The sequence below is a fragment of the Hyalella azteca genome, unplaced genomic scaffold, assembly GCF_000764305.2.
Source record: "Hyalella azteca isolate HAZT.00-mixed unplaced genomic scaffold, Hazt_2.0.2 contig3225, whole genome shotgun sequence".
In the NCBI taxonomy this organism is placed as follows: domain Eukaryota; kingdom Metazoa; phylum Arthropoda; class Malacostraca; order Amphipoda; family Hyalellidae; genus Hyalella; species Hyalella azteca.
The window spans coordinates 47,916-65,764 of NW_025933477.1; the positions used below are offsets into that span (position 1 = coordinate 47,916).

A 17,849-nucleotide genomic window follows, 5' to 3' on the forward strand; every position below is an offset into this window, starting at 1 on the left:
CTTGAAGTTTACGGAGAATCAATCGGGTTCGATATCGTGCACGCATGTAAACACTTGATACCTGCTGCCTCCATTGCTCGGTGTGAACGACGCCGCGCGTGACGAAGCTTAAATGAATTATCGACATCCGAGCCTGCCTTGCCACATACCTACCATTTGTGCTTCTATGTTGCAGCTTCTGTCCTCGCGTTTCTAGGCCATGTGTTGGAGTTATCTCGAAGCGATTTTAGTTCCCTTTGCCTCAAGGTTCTCAGTCTTTTTGTAATTTTCTACTTTCTGCGAATAATATTTTTCGAAACGTGGAACTGTTGCTCGAGGTTTGATGCGTTCCGAGCAGCAACGAGGTCGATGAAAGCAAAACGCTCTGTTTTGACCTAGAAACTTGAGTTGTGATATCGGCTGTCGATGTAATTAGTTTTTCAATGTTTATCTCTTAGGCACATGAAAAGTTACTGATTTTAGCGTTGAAAATACGTCATCTGATCATCCCGCTGCCCCTGATAATTCCTTCTGCCATTACGAGTAATGGCTTTCAACGGATGAGTGTCGAGGATTCATTCATTTCTGTTTTTACTTTTTAGTCCCATGGCCAAGTTATTGGTCATCTATGAAAACTACTTATAAATCACAATATTTCCTTGGAAACGTATAATTATTTGTCTTTTCACAATATATTCATGGAAACGTAAAATTCTTTTCTTTTCACAATATTTTCATGGAAACCTAAAATTGTTTTCTTTTCACAATATTTTCTTGGAAACGTAAAATTATCTTTCTTTCGCAGATCATATCGAAGGATGGGAGCCGCAACGGCCCAGCAGAGAACTCGAACATGAATAAAACCTCAACCAACCCGGCCAACTCCGCCGCCAACAAGCGAGGTCTAGTAACAACACTACATTATACGCAGCTAATTATTGCAAATGTCAAACGTCACCTTTAATAATTTTATAAAAACAATTATTTAAATAATACAAATTTTTATTAGATCTTTTCAAGTCCAACTTAATTTTTCAGGATGTTTACTTCCCTCAATTATTGATTTTAGAACCTTGCTGAATCAACTAAAATGCTGGAAATTCCGAGTTTCCTTCTTCGTTTATGGAAGCACATCAAAGCTCTAGGTACTCAAACTAATAATAATTTATGCAGTCTAGTTCACTTAACCGCTCAAAACTCGCTAGTTTGAGGCATTTTTTTCATGTATTGACTATCGATTCTAAGATATGAGTACACTTGCTCTCTGTATTACTAATAATTTTTCAAGTATAGCCTAAACAATCGAAAATAAATTAGTAAATGAAGCTCTGTCGTAAAGGCTTCGTAATTATTAATTAATACAATTGACTAGGTATTGATACAAATTAAATAAAACTCTGTCTTGAACGCTTCGTAATTATTAAGTAATACAGTAACTTTTTAATGGTACAATTCATGGGACGAATTGTTTTGTTTTGATGTTAATTTTAGGATTATTAATTAATACAATAACTTTTTAATACAATTCATGGGACGAATTGCTTTGTTTTGATGGTAATGTTAGGATTATTAATTAATACAATAACTTTTTAATACAATTCATGGGACGAATTGTTTTGTTTTGATGTTAATGTTTGGATTATCAATTAATATAATAACTTTTTAATACAATTCATGGGACGAATTGCTTTGTTTTGATGTTAATGTTAGGAATGTTGATCAGGCGTACGGCGCTGCCGGGCTGTGTTCAGCTACGCGCCCCAACACGAAGACGAACTCGCGCTCACCGAGGGAGACGAGCTCGTACTGCTGCAGGAGGTGGAGGAGGGCTGGTGGAAGGGGGAGCTCCGAGGACAGGTGAGGGCTGGTGGAAGGGGGAGCTGCGAGGGCAGGTGAGGGCTGGTGGAAGGGGGAGCTCCGAGGGCTGGTGGAAAGGGGAGTCAAGGAGCAGGTGAGTGTAATGGAAAGGTTGTAGCGTTCTTGCTAAAGCCAGAGTGAGCGCAATGCATGTGAACGCATGGCAGCAGATTTTTGGTAGCTTTTTCGCTATTTTATCAAGACTAGGCCTGTCCTAGTAAGTTACAGTTTAAAAACACTTGACAAATATCTAAGTGTAATCAGTAATCAAAAACAATTTGAAACCCGTGGACATTAGTTGTTAACTGCATTTACAGTGAAATTATTCTGTTGTAACGCACTCTGTTAATAAGTTTAGTTCAAGCTCATCATGTAAGATTTGTAGCACGCAATTATTGGTGAGTTTTTGGCGGCAGGTTGGGATGTTTCCGTCCAACTTCGTGGAGGAAATCATCTCTGATGATCGCCCTACCAAGGATGGCGTCGAAGTCTGCAACAAAAACAACATCAACGCCAACCTCGCAACTGATGGCGGTATGCATTTCTTCTTATTGATTATTATTCATATTTGTTTTAAAAAATGGTACTAACATTATCGCTTATTCGCTGAATTTGTTCCCGTCGTTTGAAGTACCTATTCGCTCATTAACAACCTGTGTGGCTAACAGCTGCACACGAAACTAATTGTTTGCTTTCTAAAGCAAGTTTGTTGTAATAACTCATGAGAGAATTGTGTGAATTCACAATTGTATCTCAAAATGAAACTAATACAAGATTTAATGGCGTATTTTGATGGTTTTTTATTAAAAGCGAACAATTAATTTTTTAAATCAACAATCATGCTGAGCTGCATTACGCACTTTTTTACAACTGTGTCAAACCAGAAATGAAAACGCATGCATTTCAGACATGTTTTGATTGGAAGCAAACATTGCCAAAACAGCGCGCTATTGTGCGATCATATTATATAATTGTTTGGTGTACATGCTCATTAAATGCCGAGCCTTCGATTTATTATTTTCATCGTAAGTTTGACGCGAGACGAGTTTTCCTAGTGTAAATTATGTTGATGCTGCATCCTTTGCTAATGTACGGTATACCATTATCATCTGACTGAAATTGGTTTCGAATAATTCGTTTCTTTATGAGCTTTATTATTTTAAAGGAAATTAAGCAAACAATACGAATGAGAAGAACTGTATAAGTACTGTATTCTTCTGGTGAATGTTGGTCAAACAGTGATCAGTTTAGTCCATAAAATATTTCTACTTGTTACTTAATACAAAATAATTGCATTCATTGCTAATGAAAACGGTGTTTTAGGGATAATACCAATACTGTAAAATAATGATCAACAATTTGAACTTACCCATGTTAATTAACTGACCGAAGAACTGGGCAACACTACAACAAACTACATGATATGTTGATTGCAAGGTGAAGGAATAGAAAAGAATTGCGTTCATTGATGAATGTTATAGGGCTAATTCCAGTACTGTAAACAATTTATCGAGAATTTGAATGACATTACCAATGTTGATTAAGTGACCAATAAGCAAGGCCTTACTTCATTAATAAACTACGTAATCTGTAGATTGTGAGGTGAAGCCCAAGCCTGTGCCGTCCCGCGGCCACAGCGGCCGCGACGCCGACCTCAAGAAGGAACTTGTTAAGAAACTGCAAGCCGTTAATGGTAACGCTCGCAAGACATCCAACTCTTCCATCCTCAACGGGGGTCTTAAGGGTTGTGGTGGTGGTGGTGGTGGGGGCTCTGTGGTGGGGATCAACCCTGGTGTGGTGATAGGTGGTGGTGGTGGAGTGGTTACTAACGTTGTGGGTGGCGTGAAGCACTCCAACAAATCAAGCTCACAGGCCGGCGGTAGGCATAAGGAAGGTGAGATTTCTCACTCAGCGTTCAGATTGCACTTGCTAGTGACAAGTTTATGTAGTGTTGTCTTGTATGTGAGCGTCGTTCTTCCTTAGTGCCTCGGAATTTTGTTCAATGTATTCCTTGTTATAGTATTGTTTTTTGAGTTCCTTCTAGCCCGATTTATTTTATCCAAAATATAATTCTACTTTCGTATTGCCGCTTGTTCGCCTTGATATTCCTTACTTTGAAGTTATATTTCTTTCGTTTCTTAGTTATAATGTTGCATTTGGAACCTTTTAGTTTCTAATCGACGTTTTATTTTTCGCGCGACTCGTGTTAAGATGTTTAAGGGAGAGTATAATTCATTTTTACTTTGCCACCCCTATAATTAGGGTGCTTTTAGCATACCTTCTGTGTCCGTCGTTTCCCATTGCAATATATTTATAAAATTACCCCGCTATCCGCATCTTCAGTCCCTCGATAGTGAACCGATCTTTTCACATCCACTTTATTGTCGATGTTTTGGTCGTTAGATCTCGTTTATTTCTCGCGCCGTTTCTAGTTCCCTCTTTAACGTCCTTGAATTTATGTGATGCCGAGTTAGGTCTTCAATTCCAAACTTATTTTAAATGCCAATTGTTGAGATTTCCCTGTCCCAAACTAAGTTTTCTGCGAGACAAGTGAACGCTGCGATGAGCTTGAACTTCCGTAATTCTGGTTTAAACAATTAATAAATATACTTTGAAGTTGTTCGGGTTTTCACTCTCTCTTCTATTGGTTGTAGAATTTCAGCATCTCTATATCGTTAAAAAATTGTTGCATGCAGTCACTTAGAAAGTTCGATCAGCAATCAACGGAACTTGAAAGCTACACTGCATTAGAAATCGAACCTTGTTATTGTGCATACGAACTGTGGATCTGAGGACAATGCTCACGTCTTCTTTGCTCTGGCTCGTTGATAGTTTGTTGTCGAGCACTTTAGTGTACTGTTATTTGTATTATTAGTAATTTATGATATTGCATTGCCTCCTGGTGAACCTTTGTGTTTGTTATGTGCTGTGCAAAGGTAGAGTTGTTTTCCTATTAGCGTGCACCTACAACCTAGAATTGACCCGTTTGATCATACTTAAAATCATTTTAATCGATAATTATTTTAATCGTGTTGATATTCCTTACTTAAATTCTCGTTATTTATACCTTCAAGCCATGAATTTCATCTGTAGTATTTACAAAAAAATCGGTATTGTTAACTTTTTTTAATATCATCTGCACTCATTTTGTAGTATCGTTTATTTATCACTAATTGTTTGCGTTTTGGTTTCTTAAGTCTGGCAACGGAAATTTCGGCGTGTTTTCACTGATGATTAAACTTCATTGTACTGGTTATATATTGTATCCAATAATTATTTTGTGTTACTTGAACAACGTTTAGTAAAGTAGCTTTTTGATTTACAATAGAATCAATTGACCATTTTGTCTGGCGACCAGTCGTCTCTTAATCGCAAATTGTAACTGAATTTACGTTTGATTTGCATAAAATTGCGCCACGGAGCTGAATTATAGAAATGCATTGAAGCATTTAATTGCAGAAAATTGTTAATATTGAGGTGCATTAAATGTGCATTTAATTGCAGAAAATTGTTAATATTGAGGTGCATTATATGTGCATTTAATTGCAGAAAATTGTTAATATTGAAGTGCATTAAATGTGCATTTAATTGCAGGAAATTGTTAATATTGAAGTGCATTAAATGTGTATTTAATTGCAAAAAACTGTTGATATTGAAGTGTATTAAATGTGCATTTAATTGCAGGAAATTGTTAATATTGAAGTGCATTAAATATGTTCTGTCACCGCAGGGAAGACCCCGGGCACCCCGAGCTCCGGCGTGTACCCGTCGCTGACGGGGGCGGGAGGACGCGTCGAGAAGACGCCGTCGTTGGGGCGAGCAGACAAGACAAAAGACAAGATCAACTCAGCTATTGAGAAGGAGGCCGGCCTGTCTAAACCTGCTTCTGAACACAAGGTATTGGCTGTAACAATGTGCGATATATGCGTCGATATTGCTGGGATACTTCGTCCTCGTCATCAAATATCATAAGTATCATAAATGTTAAAGATAGCTGAATGAATACTAAAGTCATAAATTTCGTATCCTTACTAAAATATGGCTCGCTGTTTTTTTTTTTTAATGTCTGAACTTCCCATACTATTCGTGCTTGAAAATTTTTTTATTAATTATTTCTACTTATACCCTAACAATAAGAAGTTGATAAATGTGAGAGTTGATAAATGTGAAGGAAGCTTGTGGAAACATAGTCATATAAATAATAAACTAACTTCGGCACGTAAATTTTATTGTCATCAAATTTACCATTCATGAGCTTAAAAAGCATTAAATGCGGCATCATTTCTCAACTCAGCAATTTACTTTATGAAAATTATATTTGGATTCAGTTCGCTTGAATTGGAATGAAAAAACAAAATGATTCTTATGTGCTGTTCCTGTCAAGCTGATTTATGACCGAAATTCAATGGCATTCAAGTGTTTTGTTAGAGAATTTTATTTGAAAGAATACATTTTATGATTGCATTTTAATTTAATTGCCCATTCCTTGTCTTATTTCACTTTAGAAAGACATAAAACGGGCTTGAAAAAATGCATGCATTATCCTACATTGAGTCTGATACAGTTCATTGATGTCAGGCACAGCGAACGCCATCTGGCAGCAGCAGACCTTCGTCTCTCAACCGCAAGCCCGTGACCGAGTCCGTCCCCCCACCGCTACTCCCCCCCAAGCCAGGTCAGTAGCCCGTGACCGAGTCTGTTCCCCCGCCGCTACTCCCCCCCAAGCCAGGTCAGTAGCCCGTGACCGAGTCTGTTCCCCCACCGCTACTCCCCCAAAGCCAGGTCAGTAGCCGTTATGACCTTATGACAAGTTTAGGACATCCTTGTCTATGGTTACGATGATACGCTGCTCTCGTCGTCGTCGGTCTCCAAGTCGTCGCTAGGCAGGTCACCTCGCCCTCAGGTCCCGGATGTAACTTTAGACGTGTTCCGTCCATCTGCCCTCCTTTGGACCAGCTGCTGCAAAATACTGTTGCTTGTCACTGGTTGAGGGTTGTTTCCCATAACCGGACGATCAGGGATCCATAACCCAAAGCTGGCAGCATTACTCTAGATTGGGGAGCACGAGGGCTCTGAAGAATGTAATCACTGGTGCTGCTTCTCTCGTTCGAAATGTCCGCCATATCCACCCCATCCGTTGCCGGCTGCGCACCACTATTTCCTCGATGTGGTCATCGAACGTGACTTCAGTACTCATCAACACTCCGACATCTCGAACTAGTTGCTTCTCCTCAATTTCTGTGCCATCTGATGCCAAGTAGCGATGTGGCATCCCGATCTCTGTGCGGACTCTGTATCTCATTACTTCGAACTTGGTGCCTTTGAACTGCATATTGTTCACTAGGGCCCAATCGTGATTGTTGACAAGTCATCATGTAACCTCTCTGTGATCTTCATCTGCACTCTTGTATCGTCCGCAAATAACGTTGTAGATGCGTGGGTAAGTTCTTAGTAGATGTCAGCAATGTGGATGAGGAAGAGGATCGGTCCCAGCACTGAGCCCTGCGGAACTCCACTTTTCACCTTCTCTTCTCTCGATTTCGAGTTTCCAATTGCGACAGCTTGTACTCTAAGGAAGTAATGAAGTTGTGGATCCACCTTAACAGGCTTCCTCCTACCCCCAACAGCCTCAGCTTTCTAAAGAGCACCCCATGATCAACTTTGTCAAAAGCTTTAGCAAAGTCTAGGTGTACCACGTCCACGCCAGCTCCCTCTTCCAGCTGGGCCACTAGACGGTAATGGTGCTCCAGTAACTGCGACAAACAGGAACGATTACGCCGGAAACCATGCTGTCCGTTATTATACAGGTCAGTCTCTTCCATACACCGGACAAGCCTCCTGACCACTACCTTCTCAAAAACCTTGATCACATGTGAGGTCAAGGTGAAAGGTCTGTAATTTTAGGGTCTGTTCCTCGGACCTCCTTTGTGGATTGGCGTTATCAGTCCCACTTTGAGGCCCTCAGGAACAATTCCCTCCATCAACGAATTTTTCCAGAGCATTGTGAGCGGCTCTTTCAATGCTCCCGATAAACTTCTTTAGCAATACTGCGTCCTTGTGCTGAAAACGTCGCCAGTTCTTTGATGCTTCTATCGATGTCTTGTGATCCCAATGTTCTCCAGCCCCTTTCGCCTGGAAGCTCCCGAAGGACTTCAATTTCATTCTCCTGTTAGAGTAGCGGGGGATACTGAACACTGATTCGAACTGCGATGCCAGTAAATCACACATGCCCTGGTCATCTCCGACAAGACTTCGTTATCCTTCAGCGGGCCCACTGGCGTCTTTATTTTAGCCTTGGACTGAGCGTATTTGAAAAAAATACTTGGGGGGTTCTCTTTGATCACCTTAACCACTCGCTCCTCAGCAGCTTGTTCTCCCATCCTGTACGAATCCTGTAACCTGAATTCGGTTTCCTTTTGCAAATCTACTAGAGAACTTATATTATATGTTAAATCATACGAGTCTTATATACGCGAATAGTCCGAGTAAAGCCTAAAACGCTACGGTCGCAACCTGGCTGAATTCAAGCAATTGCCGATTTATAATAAAGTTATAACAATTAAATCAAATCTTCAAATCATTTGAAATTTCCACAACCTTATCAAGGTACTCCTGAAGTCGACGCTTATCAGTTCCCGAAGGAGCTTCGCCGGATGTAACAGTAGACTTCCGAATCATGGTAAAAATCCGTAAAATATGCAAAATATAACTCGGCACTCACTGCAGTGAGTGACAGAGCGCATTTTCTTGTCGACGAAAACGTGAAGCCACGGACGGACAGATAGGCAGACAGACGGACGGACGGTCGGACGGACATGACGAGCAAAAGAGCAGTAGTCTCAGAACGTTCTTACGCTAGCTGAATAATTCAGAAGATCATCGTTAATCAGAGACTGATGCCTTAAACAGGGCGCATTTTTTGTTAAGTCCCGTAGACTTCCGAATTTCCGTCGTCTTTCCCAAATTTTGCGTCTACCTCCGATACTGACGAGTATCGAGTCTCGATGATGGCATCTTTGGTTTTGTTTACTTGGTTTTAAGCGTTCAACTCGGTAGCCTTTGAGTAATGACTTGGTTTTAAGCGTTCAACTCTGTAGCCTTTAACATTTGTCTATAACGTGTGCGTACACCGTGCAGTTCGAGAGATGGCGCGCGTCCTGTACCCCTACAACGCGGAACACGAGGACGAACTAACTCTCAAGGACGGCGACATTATCACCCTCATCTCCAAGGACCTCGAGGACCGTGGCTGGTGGAAGGGAGAGCTCGCTGGAAAAGTCGGGGTTTTTCCCGACAATTTTGTTCAGATCATCAACTCCGACGAAACTGTGAGGAAATGAGCCGTCTCAAATCACTTTAATTTTATTTCTATTTTCTTGAAATTGAGTGGTTATGTCGATCAATCTCACTTGAGTTGAATTACTTGACATCTTTAAGCAGCTGACATGCTGATCATATACTGTATGTATAGGCGCTGTTCCACTCCGTTTACATGTAGAAATTCTTTAACAGTTACTTTTTCCTGCTTCAATGAAATCGACTGAATTACATCTGACGAATCTTCCTTTTTCAGCCTAAACCGCCGAGACCTGACAAGCCTCCCACTCTGGGCACTCAGAACTCTCCCACCGCTTCCGCCAGCTCCTCTCCCACTCCTTCAAACGGTTAGTATTTCATACGTGGATTTAGGAACTTAATCAACTACCTATGAAAATAGTAAAAAAAAATATAACTCAGTACTCACTGCAGTGAGTGACGAAGAGAGCATTTTCTCGTGACGAAAACGTGAAGTCACGGACAGACAGACATGAGCACAATAGCGCCTTTTTCATAAATGAGAAAATGCGCTAAAATATTTTCAAGATCGTCCTGTATATAAGATATACGAGTTTCTCAATACTTGTTACCTAAATTTATTTTGAAATTAGGATCATTGGAATTACTTATTCCAGTAATTTCTTTCTACGACATTAAGTCATTTCATCGAATGAATTGTTTTTTTTTCTCGTAATATCCCATGACATGCTGCAACCGTTGATGAAACCGTCTCTCAAGCGAGCCTCATAGCCAGGAATAGTGTTCATAGTTTATAGTGTTCTTTTGAAATAGGAATTTACAGTTATAAACTACAATGTATTCGTCCGCAATATTCTTCTGTTACCTCCTTGTAAAATAATATACCTTAGTTAACATAAGAGGAGTTTCTGTACACTGCAGACACAATACGCTTGTAAATGTTCGCTAGTTCTCTAGTAGCCTAGCCACGAAATCTGGTAGCGGGAGTGGCTATGGAACCGCCTCACTCTGATCAATAAGATAAGATATCAGCGCCTCGCTTGCACTTGTGGCATCAGAACCTAGTGTTCCTAGCCGCCCTCGTCTGCTGTGTTGCGTCCAGGTGCAAGCAATACGTTTTCAGAACCTATGAAGGAATTCATCTTTCGAATTTATAAGGTATTAGTAGTTTTGAAGTGACCATTGAAGTCTATGTATAATTTTTGGCACAGTAACTATTCCTGCCATTTGCCATTTGTTTCTAACCATTTTAGTCAAACTATGGGGCCATTACCTATCCCCAAACGACTTGGTATGCGTTATTTTTCTTGGTATGCGTTATCTTTTTTTCTTGGTATGCGTTATCTTTTTTTCTTGGTATGCGTTATTTCAATTTTCTTGGTATGCGTTATTTTTATTTACTTTTTATGTGTTATTTCGATTTTCTTGGTATGCATTATCTTTTTTAACAAATTGGTTTCCAGGTTAAAATGGTTCACTAATAAGCTTAGTTAGCAGCACAAAGCTGTGAGTTATAAATTTTTAATAGTTTTTTTATACCAAAATATTTTGAATTTTGTTACAAGTTAATTTCCGGTTCATGATCTTCTTTTGTTTATTCACATATAATCTGTACTATTTTTTTCTTCATATATTATGTGTTTTTAATTACCTGTACGCGAAATTTTCATATACCTGTTAAAATTGAACGATGTTTGTTTGTTTCTAATATTAAGAAAGTTTAGAGAGCCGATGTTGCACACAGCTATTCGATGATTGAATTTCTGTTACATTTAAAAAAGCGATGTTCTTCATGAACGACTGTTTTCAACAGCGTTCTGTTGATCTTTTATTTCAGTTGTTTCTGATGCACAATGGCAGTTCAACAATGTCATTACCTTTGTTATCGTACATCTGAGTTGTTGAAATTCGTGTGTTCATGTTCGACTTATCAGTTGACTAGATAGTGGACTGCACTGATCGCTATCTTGAGGCTGCACTCTGATAAAAGCAAGCGACTCCCCTGTTCTCTGACCGACTGACTGCAGGATGTCAGAGTCATTTTTGTCTTTACGTTGTGCGGGTCTGTCCTGAAATACACTAAGCTCTAAAGGCAATCCTGTGCACAGTAATTCGCGTCGTGAATTAATAAGAGCGCGAGTTTTAGTTTGCAACACAATGAAAGCTGTAATGTCAAAGTGAGAGATCTTAAACTTACTTGAATTGCGAGTTTCTTCACAGTTTGTCCATTGAGCAGTTTCTCGGAGTTGATGTAACTTTATACAATTGTTGGTTCGGTATTCGTTGCAGAATGATTCAAAACTTCATCAAAGGTAATTTTGGCACATGTTTCATAGATTTATTACGGTTCATCTGAGACAGAAAATTGTAAGAGTTCTCGCAGCTTATTCTGCAAACGTGATTGTGTTTCAATCGCAATGAATGCTTTTAAAAAGATTGTTAGACGTACTCAACCATTCAGAGTTAATCAAGATCAGAAGAGCTCCGTGCAAGGAACTTTCATTTCTTCTCCCGATGCGTCGATAGCAGATTTCCTCCCACCTCCCAAAGCTTCATTGGAACAAGGTGCAGGTGCCATTGTCGATAAGACAGATGGAGTTTCAACATCTGATTCTGAAGACACCGGTCCTCCACCATCCTTGGTCAATGACACATCAATAGACCAACCCAAGAAACCGTTACAGAAGCGAATTATTCGGTCCAAGTCGCAACGAGCAGCCATCACAAATGTTTTTAACGAGACGAAGAACGAGGAAGAACAACCCATTTCCACCGACAATGTTCCATCGTCTGCTCCCCCAGCTCCACCCGCTAGCAGTAAACCAAAGGCTCCTGCGGTTCCATCGCCTGCCGCTTCATCGACTCATGCGTCGCCTGCCAATCCTCAAAAGGTTGATTTAGACACAAAAATATATGAAGGTTCTGAAGTGAATGCGACATCACTTTCAAATCAAGTCAGTTCTGAGGATACTTCTGAGAATAATATCACTAGTCCTTGTAAGCTAAATTTGGAGAAACGAGGCTCGTTTCCCGGAGACGTTACTGAGCCACCACCAGCCACTAAGGGACACCGACCTCACAGTTACAGCATCAACAGCGCTTTATTGCGCGCTGACAAACCTCGACCTCGTAGCACGGAAAAGCTGCCTGTCCCGCTCACGGGTCAACGTCGCGCTCTCAGCTCCGACACGCTTCTTGATAAGCGCGTTCATAAATCCTTTCCGGAAATGGAAAAGTCTCAAATCCCATCAGCGGAGAAACCTTACCGTGTCTTAGCTAATAAACCACCAAAACCTGAGGTTCATAAACCTCTTCCAGAATTGGACCTAACCCGTCCCTCCTCCATCGAGAATTACAATTCTCTCAGCGATAGAAGTCTCTCAGTGATCTCAGAATTACCTAATGCAGCACCTACAGGTAAATTCCCGGCGATTATTTCTCTGTAATTATACTGCAGTTGAAAATTTACGTGTTTGTACAACTGTGTTGTTGAATTGGTCGTAAGTTCTCATAGGAAAAATTACATGGCTTACTGCTTGCACCTCTAATGGGGTGCGATGCAATGTCTCGGTCTCTACCAGCGTCTTATTTACTGTAGTCTTGAGGGACGAATATGCTTTTATGTGTAAAAATACGGATTACTTTGTCATCGTTAGGTCGTGATGTAAGACTCCGATATAATAACTTCTGAAATCTGATGTAATATAATTCTTCTTTATGCTATAAATGACAATGTTGCTATCGTTCAACACCCATCAACACTATACCTTCCGTACTGCAAATTTTCACTGATGGCAAAATAAAAATTAAGACTATAGAGTTGGTTTTCAATTTCTTTAATGGACCTTTTGCGAGTGTGGTTAAGCTAAAATTATTTTTGGAAAAGTTTAGTAAATTTTTATGCCGTTAGCAACTAAATTTCATATTATAAACAGGAACATTTTTAGTAGGTAATTTTCTTTTCATCTCCGTTTTTGGCTTCTTTGAGCTGTCATGTTTTACGATTCATGCTGTAGTTGAGAGCGTTGTACTAATTTATTAACATTGAATGGTTATTATTATTGTCTCCGGTGCGTGGTTGGGATGAAGTGGCTAACAATGTAAACAATTGACTAACATTGCATTCTCACAGATTGCCCGGCAATGAATGGGAGCAACGAGAAGCTGCTCCACCTCAACCAGCAACGACCCAAAGGACCGAGCCGCCGCCCGCCTTCTGCTGTCTTCAAGGAGAACGTAAGTTTTGTGCGATGTTACGGCTTGGGGCCTTTAGGGGCCTTCAGTCCTTTGGGGGGCCTTCAGCCCTTTGGGGGCCTTCAGCCCTTTGGGGGCCTTCAGCCCTTTGGGGGCCTTCAGCCCTTTGGGGGGCCTTCAGCCCTTTGGGGGCCTTCAGCCCTTTGGGGGGCCTTCAGCCCTTTGGGGGCCTTTCAGCCCTTCAGTGGAGCCTTTGGGGGCCTTTAGAAAGGCCTTGAAGGCCTGTCAGCTCATTTTTAGCTCATACTTTCAATGACTATTTAAATTTAATTGTAAATATATTCTAATAACTAAATTGCTCTTCAGGAACTTCTTATTTGCCAACGAGGTAATAATAAACGTATAAAACAACGTATTGGAAAGTCCTATTATAAAAATAAATCTTGAGAAAACTCTAGTTTCATCTTACGTCAATACTTATCAGACAGTGCAACATAACTTTGGCAGTAAAACATGTAGTCAAAAGAGCGGAAATCCTTCATCATGGAGACTTTTTTGAAATAAAATAAAGCTCGTTTGTCACCACATCGTTGCAAGATTGCTTTTTATGAGTTCATATCGTCCCGTTGACATGACCGACACGTCTTTGCTTATGTATCAGTTTGTCGCAAGGCCTGTTGATAAAACGCTGATAAGAAAATATTATCTTTGTCTAGATAATTTCTCAGGAATGTATGCACATCTCAATCTTATTGTGTGTCAATTTGATGAAAAATATAAGTGAGATTCATGTCAACTTGACTGTGGCCCGAAAATTCTCAGTTCTCCTACCGTGACATTTGGAAACGTCCGTAACTATCCAATCTTCTCTTCCTGTTGATTTTACATCTTCGTCTTTTATAGCTACTCTAAACCTATAATTTGGAAAACCACGCTCTTTAATGCTGTCAAAAACTGATATTTAAATTGGTCTGTCTATTCTTGGGGAAACTAACTGGTTCTGGCTAGCTCTTTCAACTCTTCTTCTGTTTCCAGATGCGGAATTCAAGCGAGAGTGACTCTAATAGCGGCTTATCCTCATTGCTCAGTCCAACAGTAAGTGCAAAGTCCTAAGCAATTTCTAGTCCATGTAGTTAACAATGTTAATATTTTCTGCCATCCGAATGAGTGTCTTTAAGATTCCACGTGACTGATTTTATTCAGCGATTGTTTATCGAGTGCGATTTAATCGTTATTTTTCATGTTACTGCTTCTTTCTAACAATAAATAGTCTCTTTTCAGAACTTTTTGAAATTAATTGTTAAAAAAATCAATTTCTTTGGATTTCCTTAACATGAAGTTCCATAATTTCCTTAATTCGAGGTTAATACTGATCGGTTGTTATTTTTTAGGAGCGCTGCACAGCAGTCCCTTCATTAGTGAGCTGTCTGTCATAGTAGCTCATTATCAGTTTATCTAAAGAGTTTGACTTATCGTAGATGGAGCTCACGGCATCCATCTATCAAAATGCAACTGCTCTCGTAGCTTAGTAGAGACTGCAAGGCAATCTTGTGAAGTATCGTTATGTTTTGTGAGGGCTGCGATTTGTTGATTTGATGTGTATATGCCTACCTGTTTTCCAATTATTAATGAGAAATTGACAGAGCTGTTATTTTGTATGGTTTTCCATATATTTTACTTGAGTAATTTCCACTATTGATCGCGCTGTCTTCTGATAGTAGGGATTGTTCAGTGCATTTGACCGTGCCACGCAGTCGTTCTTTACCGACCCTAAGCCTCGAATGTCGGCTTTAACTTTTATTGAATCATTTAATGAAGGCCGGTGTGTTCATTTCATTGAAATGTTTCATCTTAATTTGTTTCGTTCACTTTATTAAGTGCTAATGAATACTTTTGCCTTGTATTTTTTTTTAAATTATCTGACTTTTATCTCGCTCGTTGATTACAATTCCTTCTAATTTACCATCGAATGCCTCCTTCTCTATTGCTGTTACGACTTGTACATAGTAGCTTTTGAGCAATCGTGTACGTATCAATCCCGTGAACTGTCAAAGTATTATTTTAGTTTCCCTCAAAGTTATTAGGCATAAACTTTGTTTGAAAGACACCATTGGTAACCTCGCGTAGAGTTCTAGTGACTCTTTCAAATTTTGGGTCAGAAACCATTCCCGAAAATACAATTTCTCTCACCATGTCTTGGAAATTCTACACTGTGAGTCTTAGTTTTAAATGATATCTTATTTGAGCGCGATGAAATTTCCTTATTCGGGGTTGAATCTTGATTCCGTGGAAAGGTTATTGCCTCAAAAAATGCATTTGGATCAAATATCATGTTAGTTTTATTGCCAAAATAAAATCCGATGTTAAAATGAAAAACCTCCTTTTGATCGACGCGAATACACAATTTTGACCTTGTCATAATGTACTTGGTACCTAGATCACCCTAAAATTCATGGAATTATCAGATGATGAATTTATCTATCCATTCCAAGATATGAAAATGGTATGTGAGGACTGTCTTAAATAAAAGATAAATTGTTCTAGAATTCCTCGAGCGCTGTGGGCTTCGGCTTCCCTGCCAAAGAAGAGACTTCTACGGACGCGCTAATTTCATCAATAACTGAAGAACCAAACGAGGCTGGTGTTGCTCAGAAGGGAGTCGCCAGGAAGCCCTTCACGAGCCCCTCTCTGGGGAACGGTTCAGCTACACCAAACGCCAGAACCCCGTCAGTGCCCGCCAAATCTCCCTCCATGCTAGGAGGTGTGGGCTCCAACCAACCTACTGTGCCCTGGCTGGAGGAACTCAATGCCAAACAAAAAAGGAAATCCCTCATGCAAGATTTGGGTTAGTAGAATTGGTTATTTTTGTCTTCGAGTGGCAAAGTTAATAGTTTCCTGTGTAAGTTATACGATTTTTTATATTCTCACTATCTTATTGATTTTTGGTTTGCAGCGAACTAGTGTTTGTTATATTTCTTCTTTTATTTAAGTCCCTTTAAATAATTAACAAGTACTGACATATTCCAGAGCGAGATGTGCCTCCGTCTTCGCCAACACTGAATCAAAGCAAACCGGCTCCTTTGGCCACAAAACGGCTCCCCCAAACAGCGACCGCCTCAGTAGGTTCCGACGCCCAGTCTGCCAAACCTTCGGAGGACACAATTATCACCAAACCACCTTTGGCCCAGTCTCAACCTTACAAGTCATTCAGTGATGACCTGCAGAAGCAGCCTCAACAGCCCGACCTGATCTCAACGGCCGCGCCGGCTCGAAAAGTATCCTCATCCTTTGGTAAACCAGAGCAATCCCAGTCGGCAGACCAAAGTCAAGTTTCAGAACCATCGTCATATGTTAAAGATGCCGCATTGGTGCCTGGCTCGACGGCCGCTATTGCCCGACATTTGCAGCAACAGTCACAAACTTCTCAGTTGTCTTCTAGAAGTCCCATATCCGTGAGCTCAAATTCTTCAATCCAATCAAACTCAAACTTGACCAAACCAAAACTAGCGAAAGCTACTATTTCTTCCGGCACTTCAAGTACTTCAATTTCTTCCACTCCCTCGCAAGGCCCGCTTCCTCTTGGTGAAACATCTCATTCGGCTCCTGTTGAGGCCAATTCATCGGTAAACTCTCAAGTGACACCTCTTGATCATGCAGAAGCTAATCCAGCTGTCCCAAATTCGGAGACCATCACCTCATTAGATCCCAGTGTCAAAGCCCCTTTGATCCAAAACGATCCTACTCTCATCCTACCTTCATCAGCGCTCTCATCCACCACCCCACCATCATCTCATTCTGTCACCCGGAACACTTCAACAGTCTCGGCACCCGCAGTCATCCCTGCCTCTGCACCCATTGTAGCTCACCTTCCAAGCACTGACAGCACTGATTCAACCAACGCCGGCACAATTAAAGTAGAAGAAGCAGTTAATGCTGTTCTTGTCGTAGTCTTGCCCAAGGTGAGTCTTTAATTTTCATGTGCAGTGGCGCTATTTTCTGTGACGGAAAATGAAAGATCTCTCTCATCTCTGGAAAATACAGGAATCTTCCAAGAAGTCAGCGCTTTGGTCTTGTAGAGGGATATGTTAGAATGAAGCCCTGAAGGAAGGAATAGTAATTGTAGACGTTAAGTCTCTGGAATTTTTTTACCTACATGAGACAATCATACCTTTTATTGCTCACTATGTTGAAATAATCTTGAAATTTTTCACTGCTCCGATTTTATTTGTCAAACCTGGCACGAATTCATCAATTTTTATTTCGTATAGAGTATGTTCTTGATGAGTGAAGGTAATTGTCCAGATGAAGAGACTAAGCATGCGTGTTAGTCGAGAAAGAAATGAAAATCCATTTCCTAGCCATGGCTTATTTTTACATTTAGCTGTTTAATAATTTTTCTTGAATCATTCTGTAAACTTCTTTTTACATTTTATCTCATGCTCATTCAAAGTTTTAATTTAGTTAGGGAACCTCTCATTTTAGTTCTATTTAAGGTACGTAATTTTATTCTTTCGATAGTAACA

General features: G+C 40.2%; 1 protein-coding gene across 5 annotated transcripts in view; it reads left to right on the forward strand.

Moving 5' to 3' along the window:
* LOC108681519 (SH3 domain-containing kinase-binding protein 1) overlaps positions 1-17,849 on the forward strand; it is a 44,137-nt gene that overhangs the window by 22,494 nt on the left and 3,794 nt on the right. For 2 of the 5 annotated variants that reach the window (XM_018170563.1, XM_018170562.2), the window contains exons 2-13: positions 785-881; positions 1,703-1,836; positions 2,253-2,370; positions 3,431-3,529; positions 5,567-5,733; positions 6,415-6,511; positions 8,974-9,164; positions 9,410-9,500; positions 13,265-13,368; positions 14,362-14,421; positions 15,871-16,171; positions 16,354-17,285. In XM_018170563.1, the coding sequence (XP_018026052.1) occupies positions 833-881; positions 1,703-1,836; positions 2,253-2,370; positions 3,431-3,529; positions 5,567-5,733; positions 6,415-6,511; positions 8,974-9,164; positions 9,410-9,500; positions 13,265-13,368; positions 14,362-14,421; positions 15,871-16,171; positions 16,354-17,285 (2,343 nt within the window). In that variant the 5' untranslated portion in view covers positions 785-832. The other 3 variants (XM_047879514.1, XM_047879515.1, XM_047879513.1) reach the window with 3 other exon arrangements.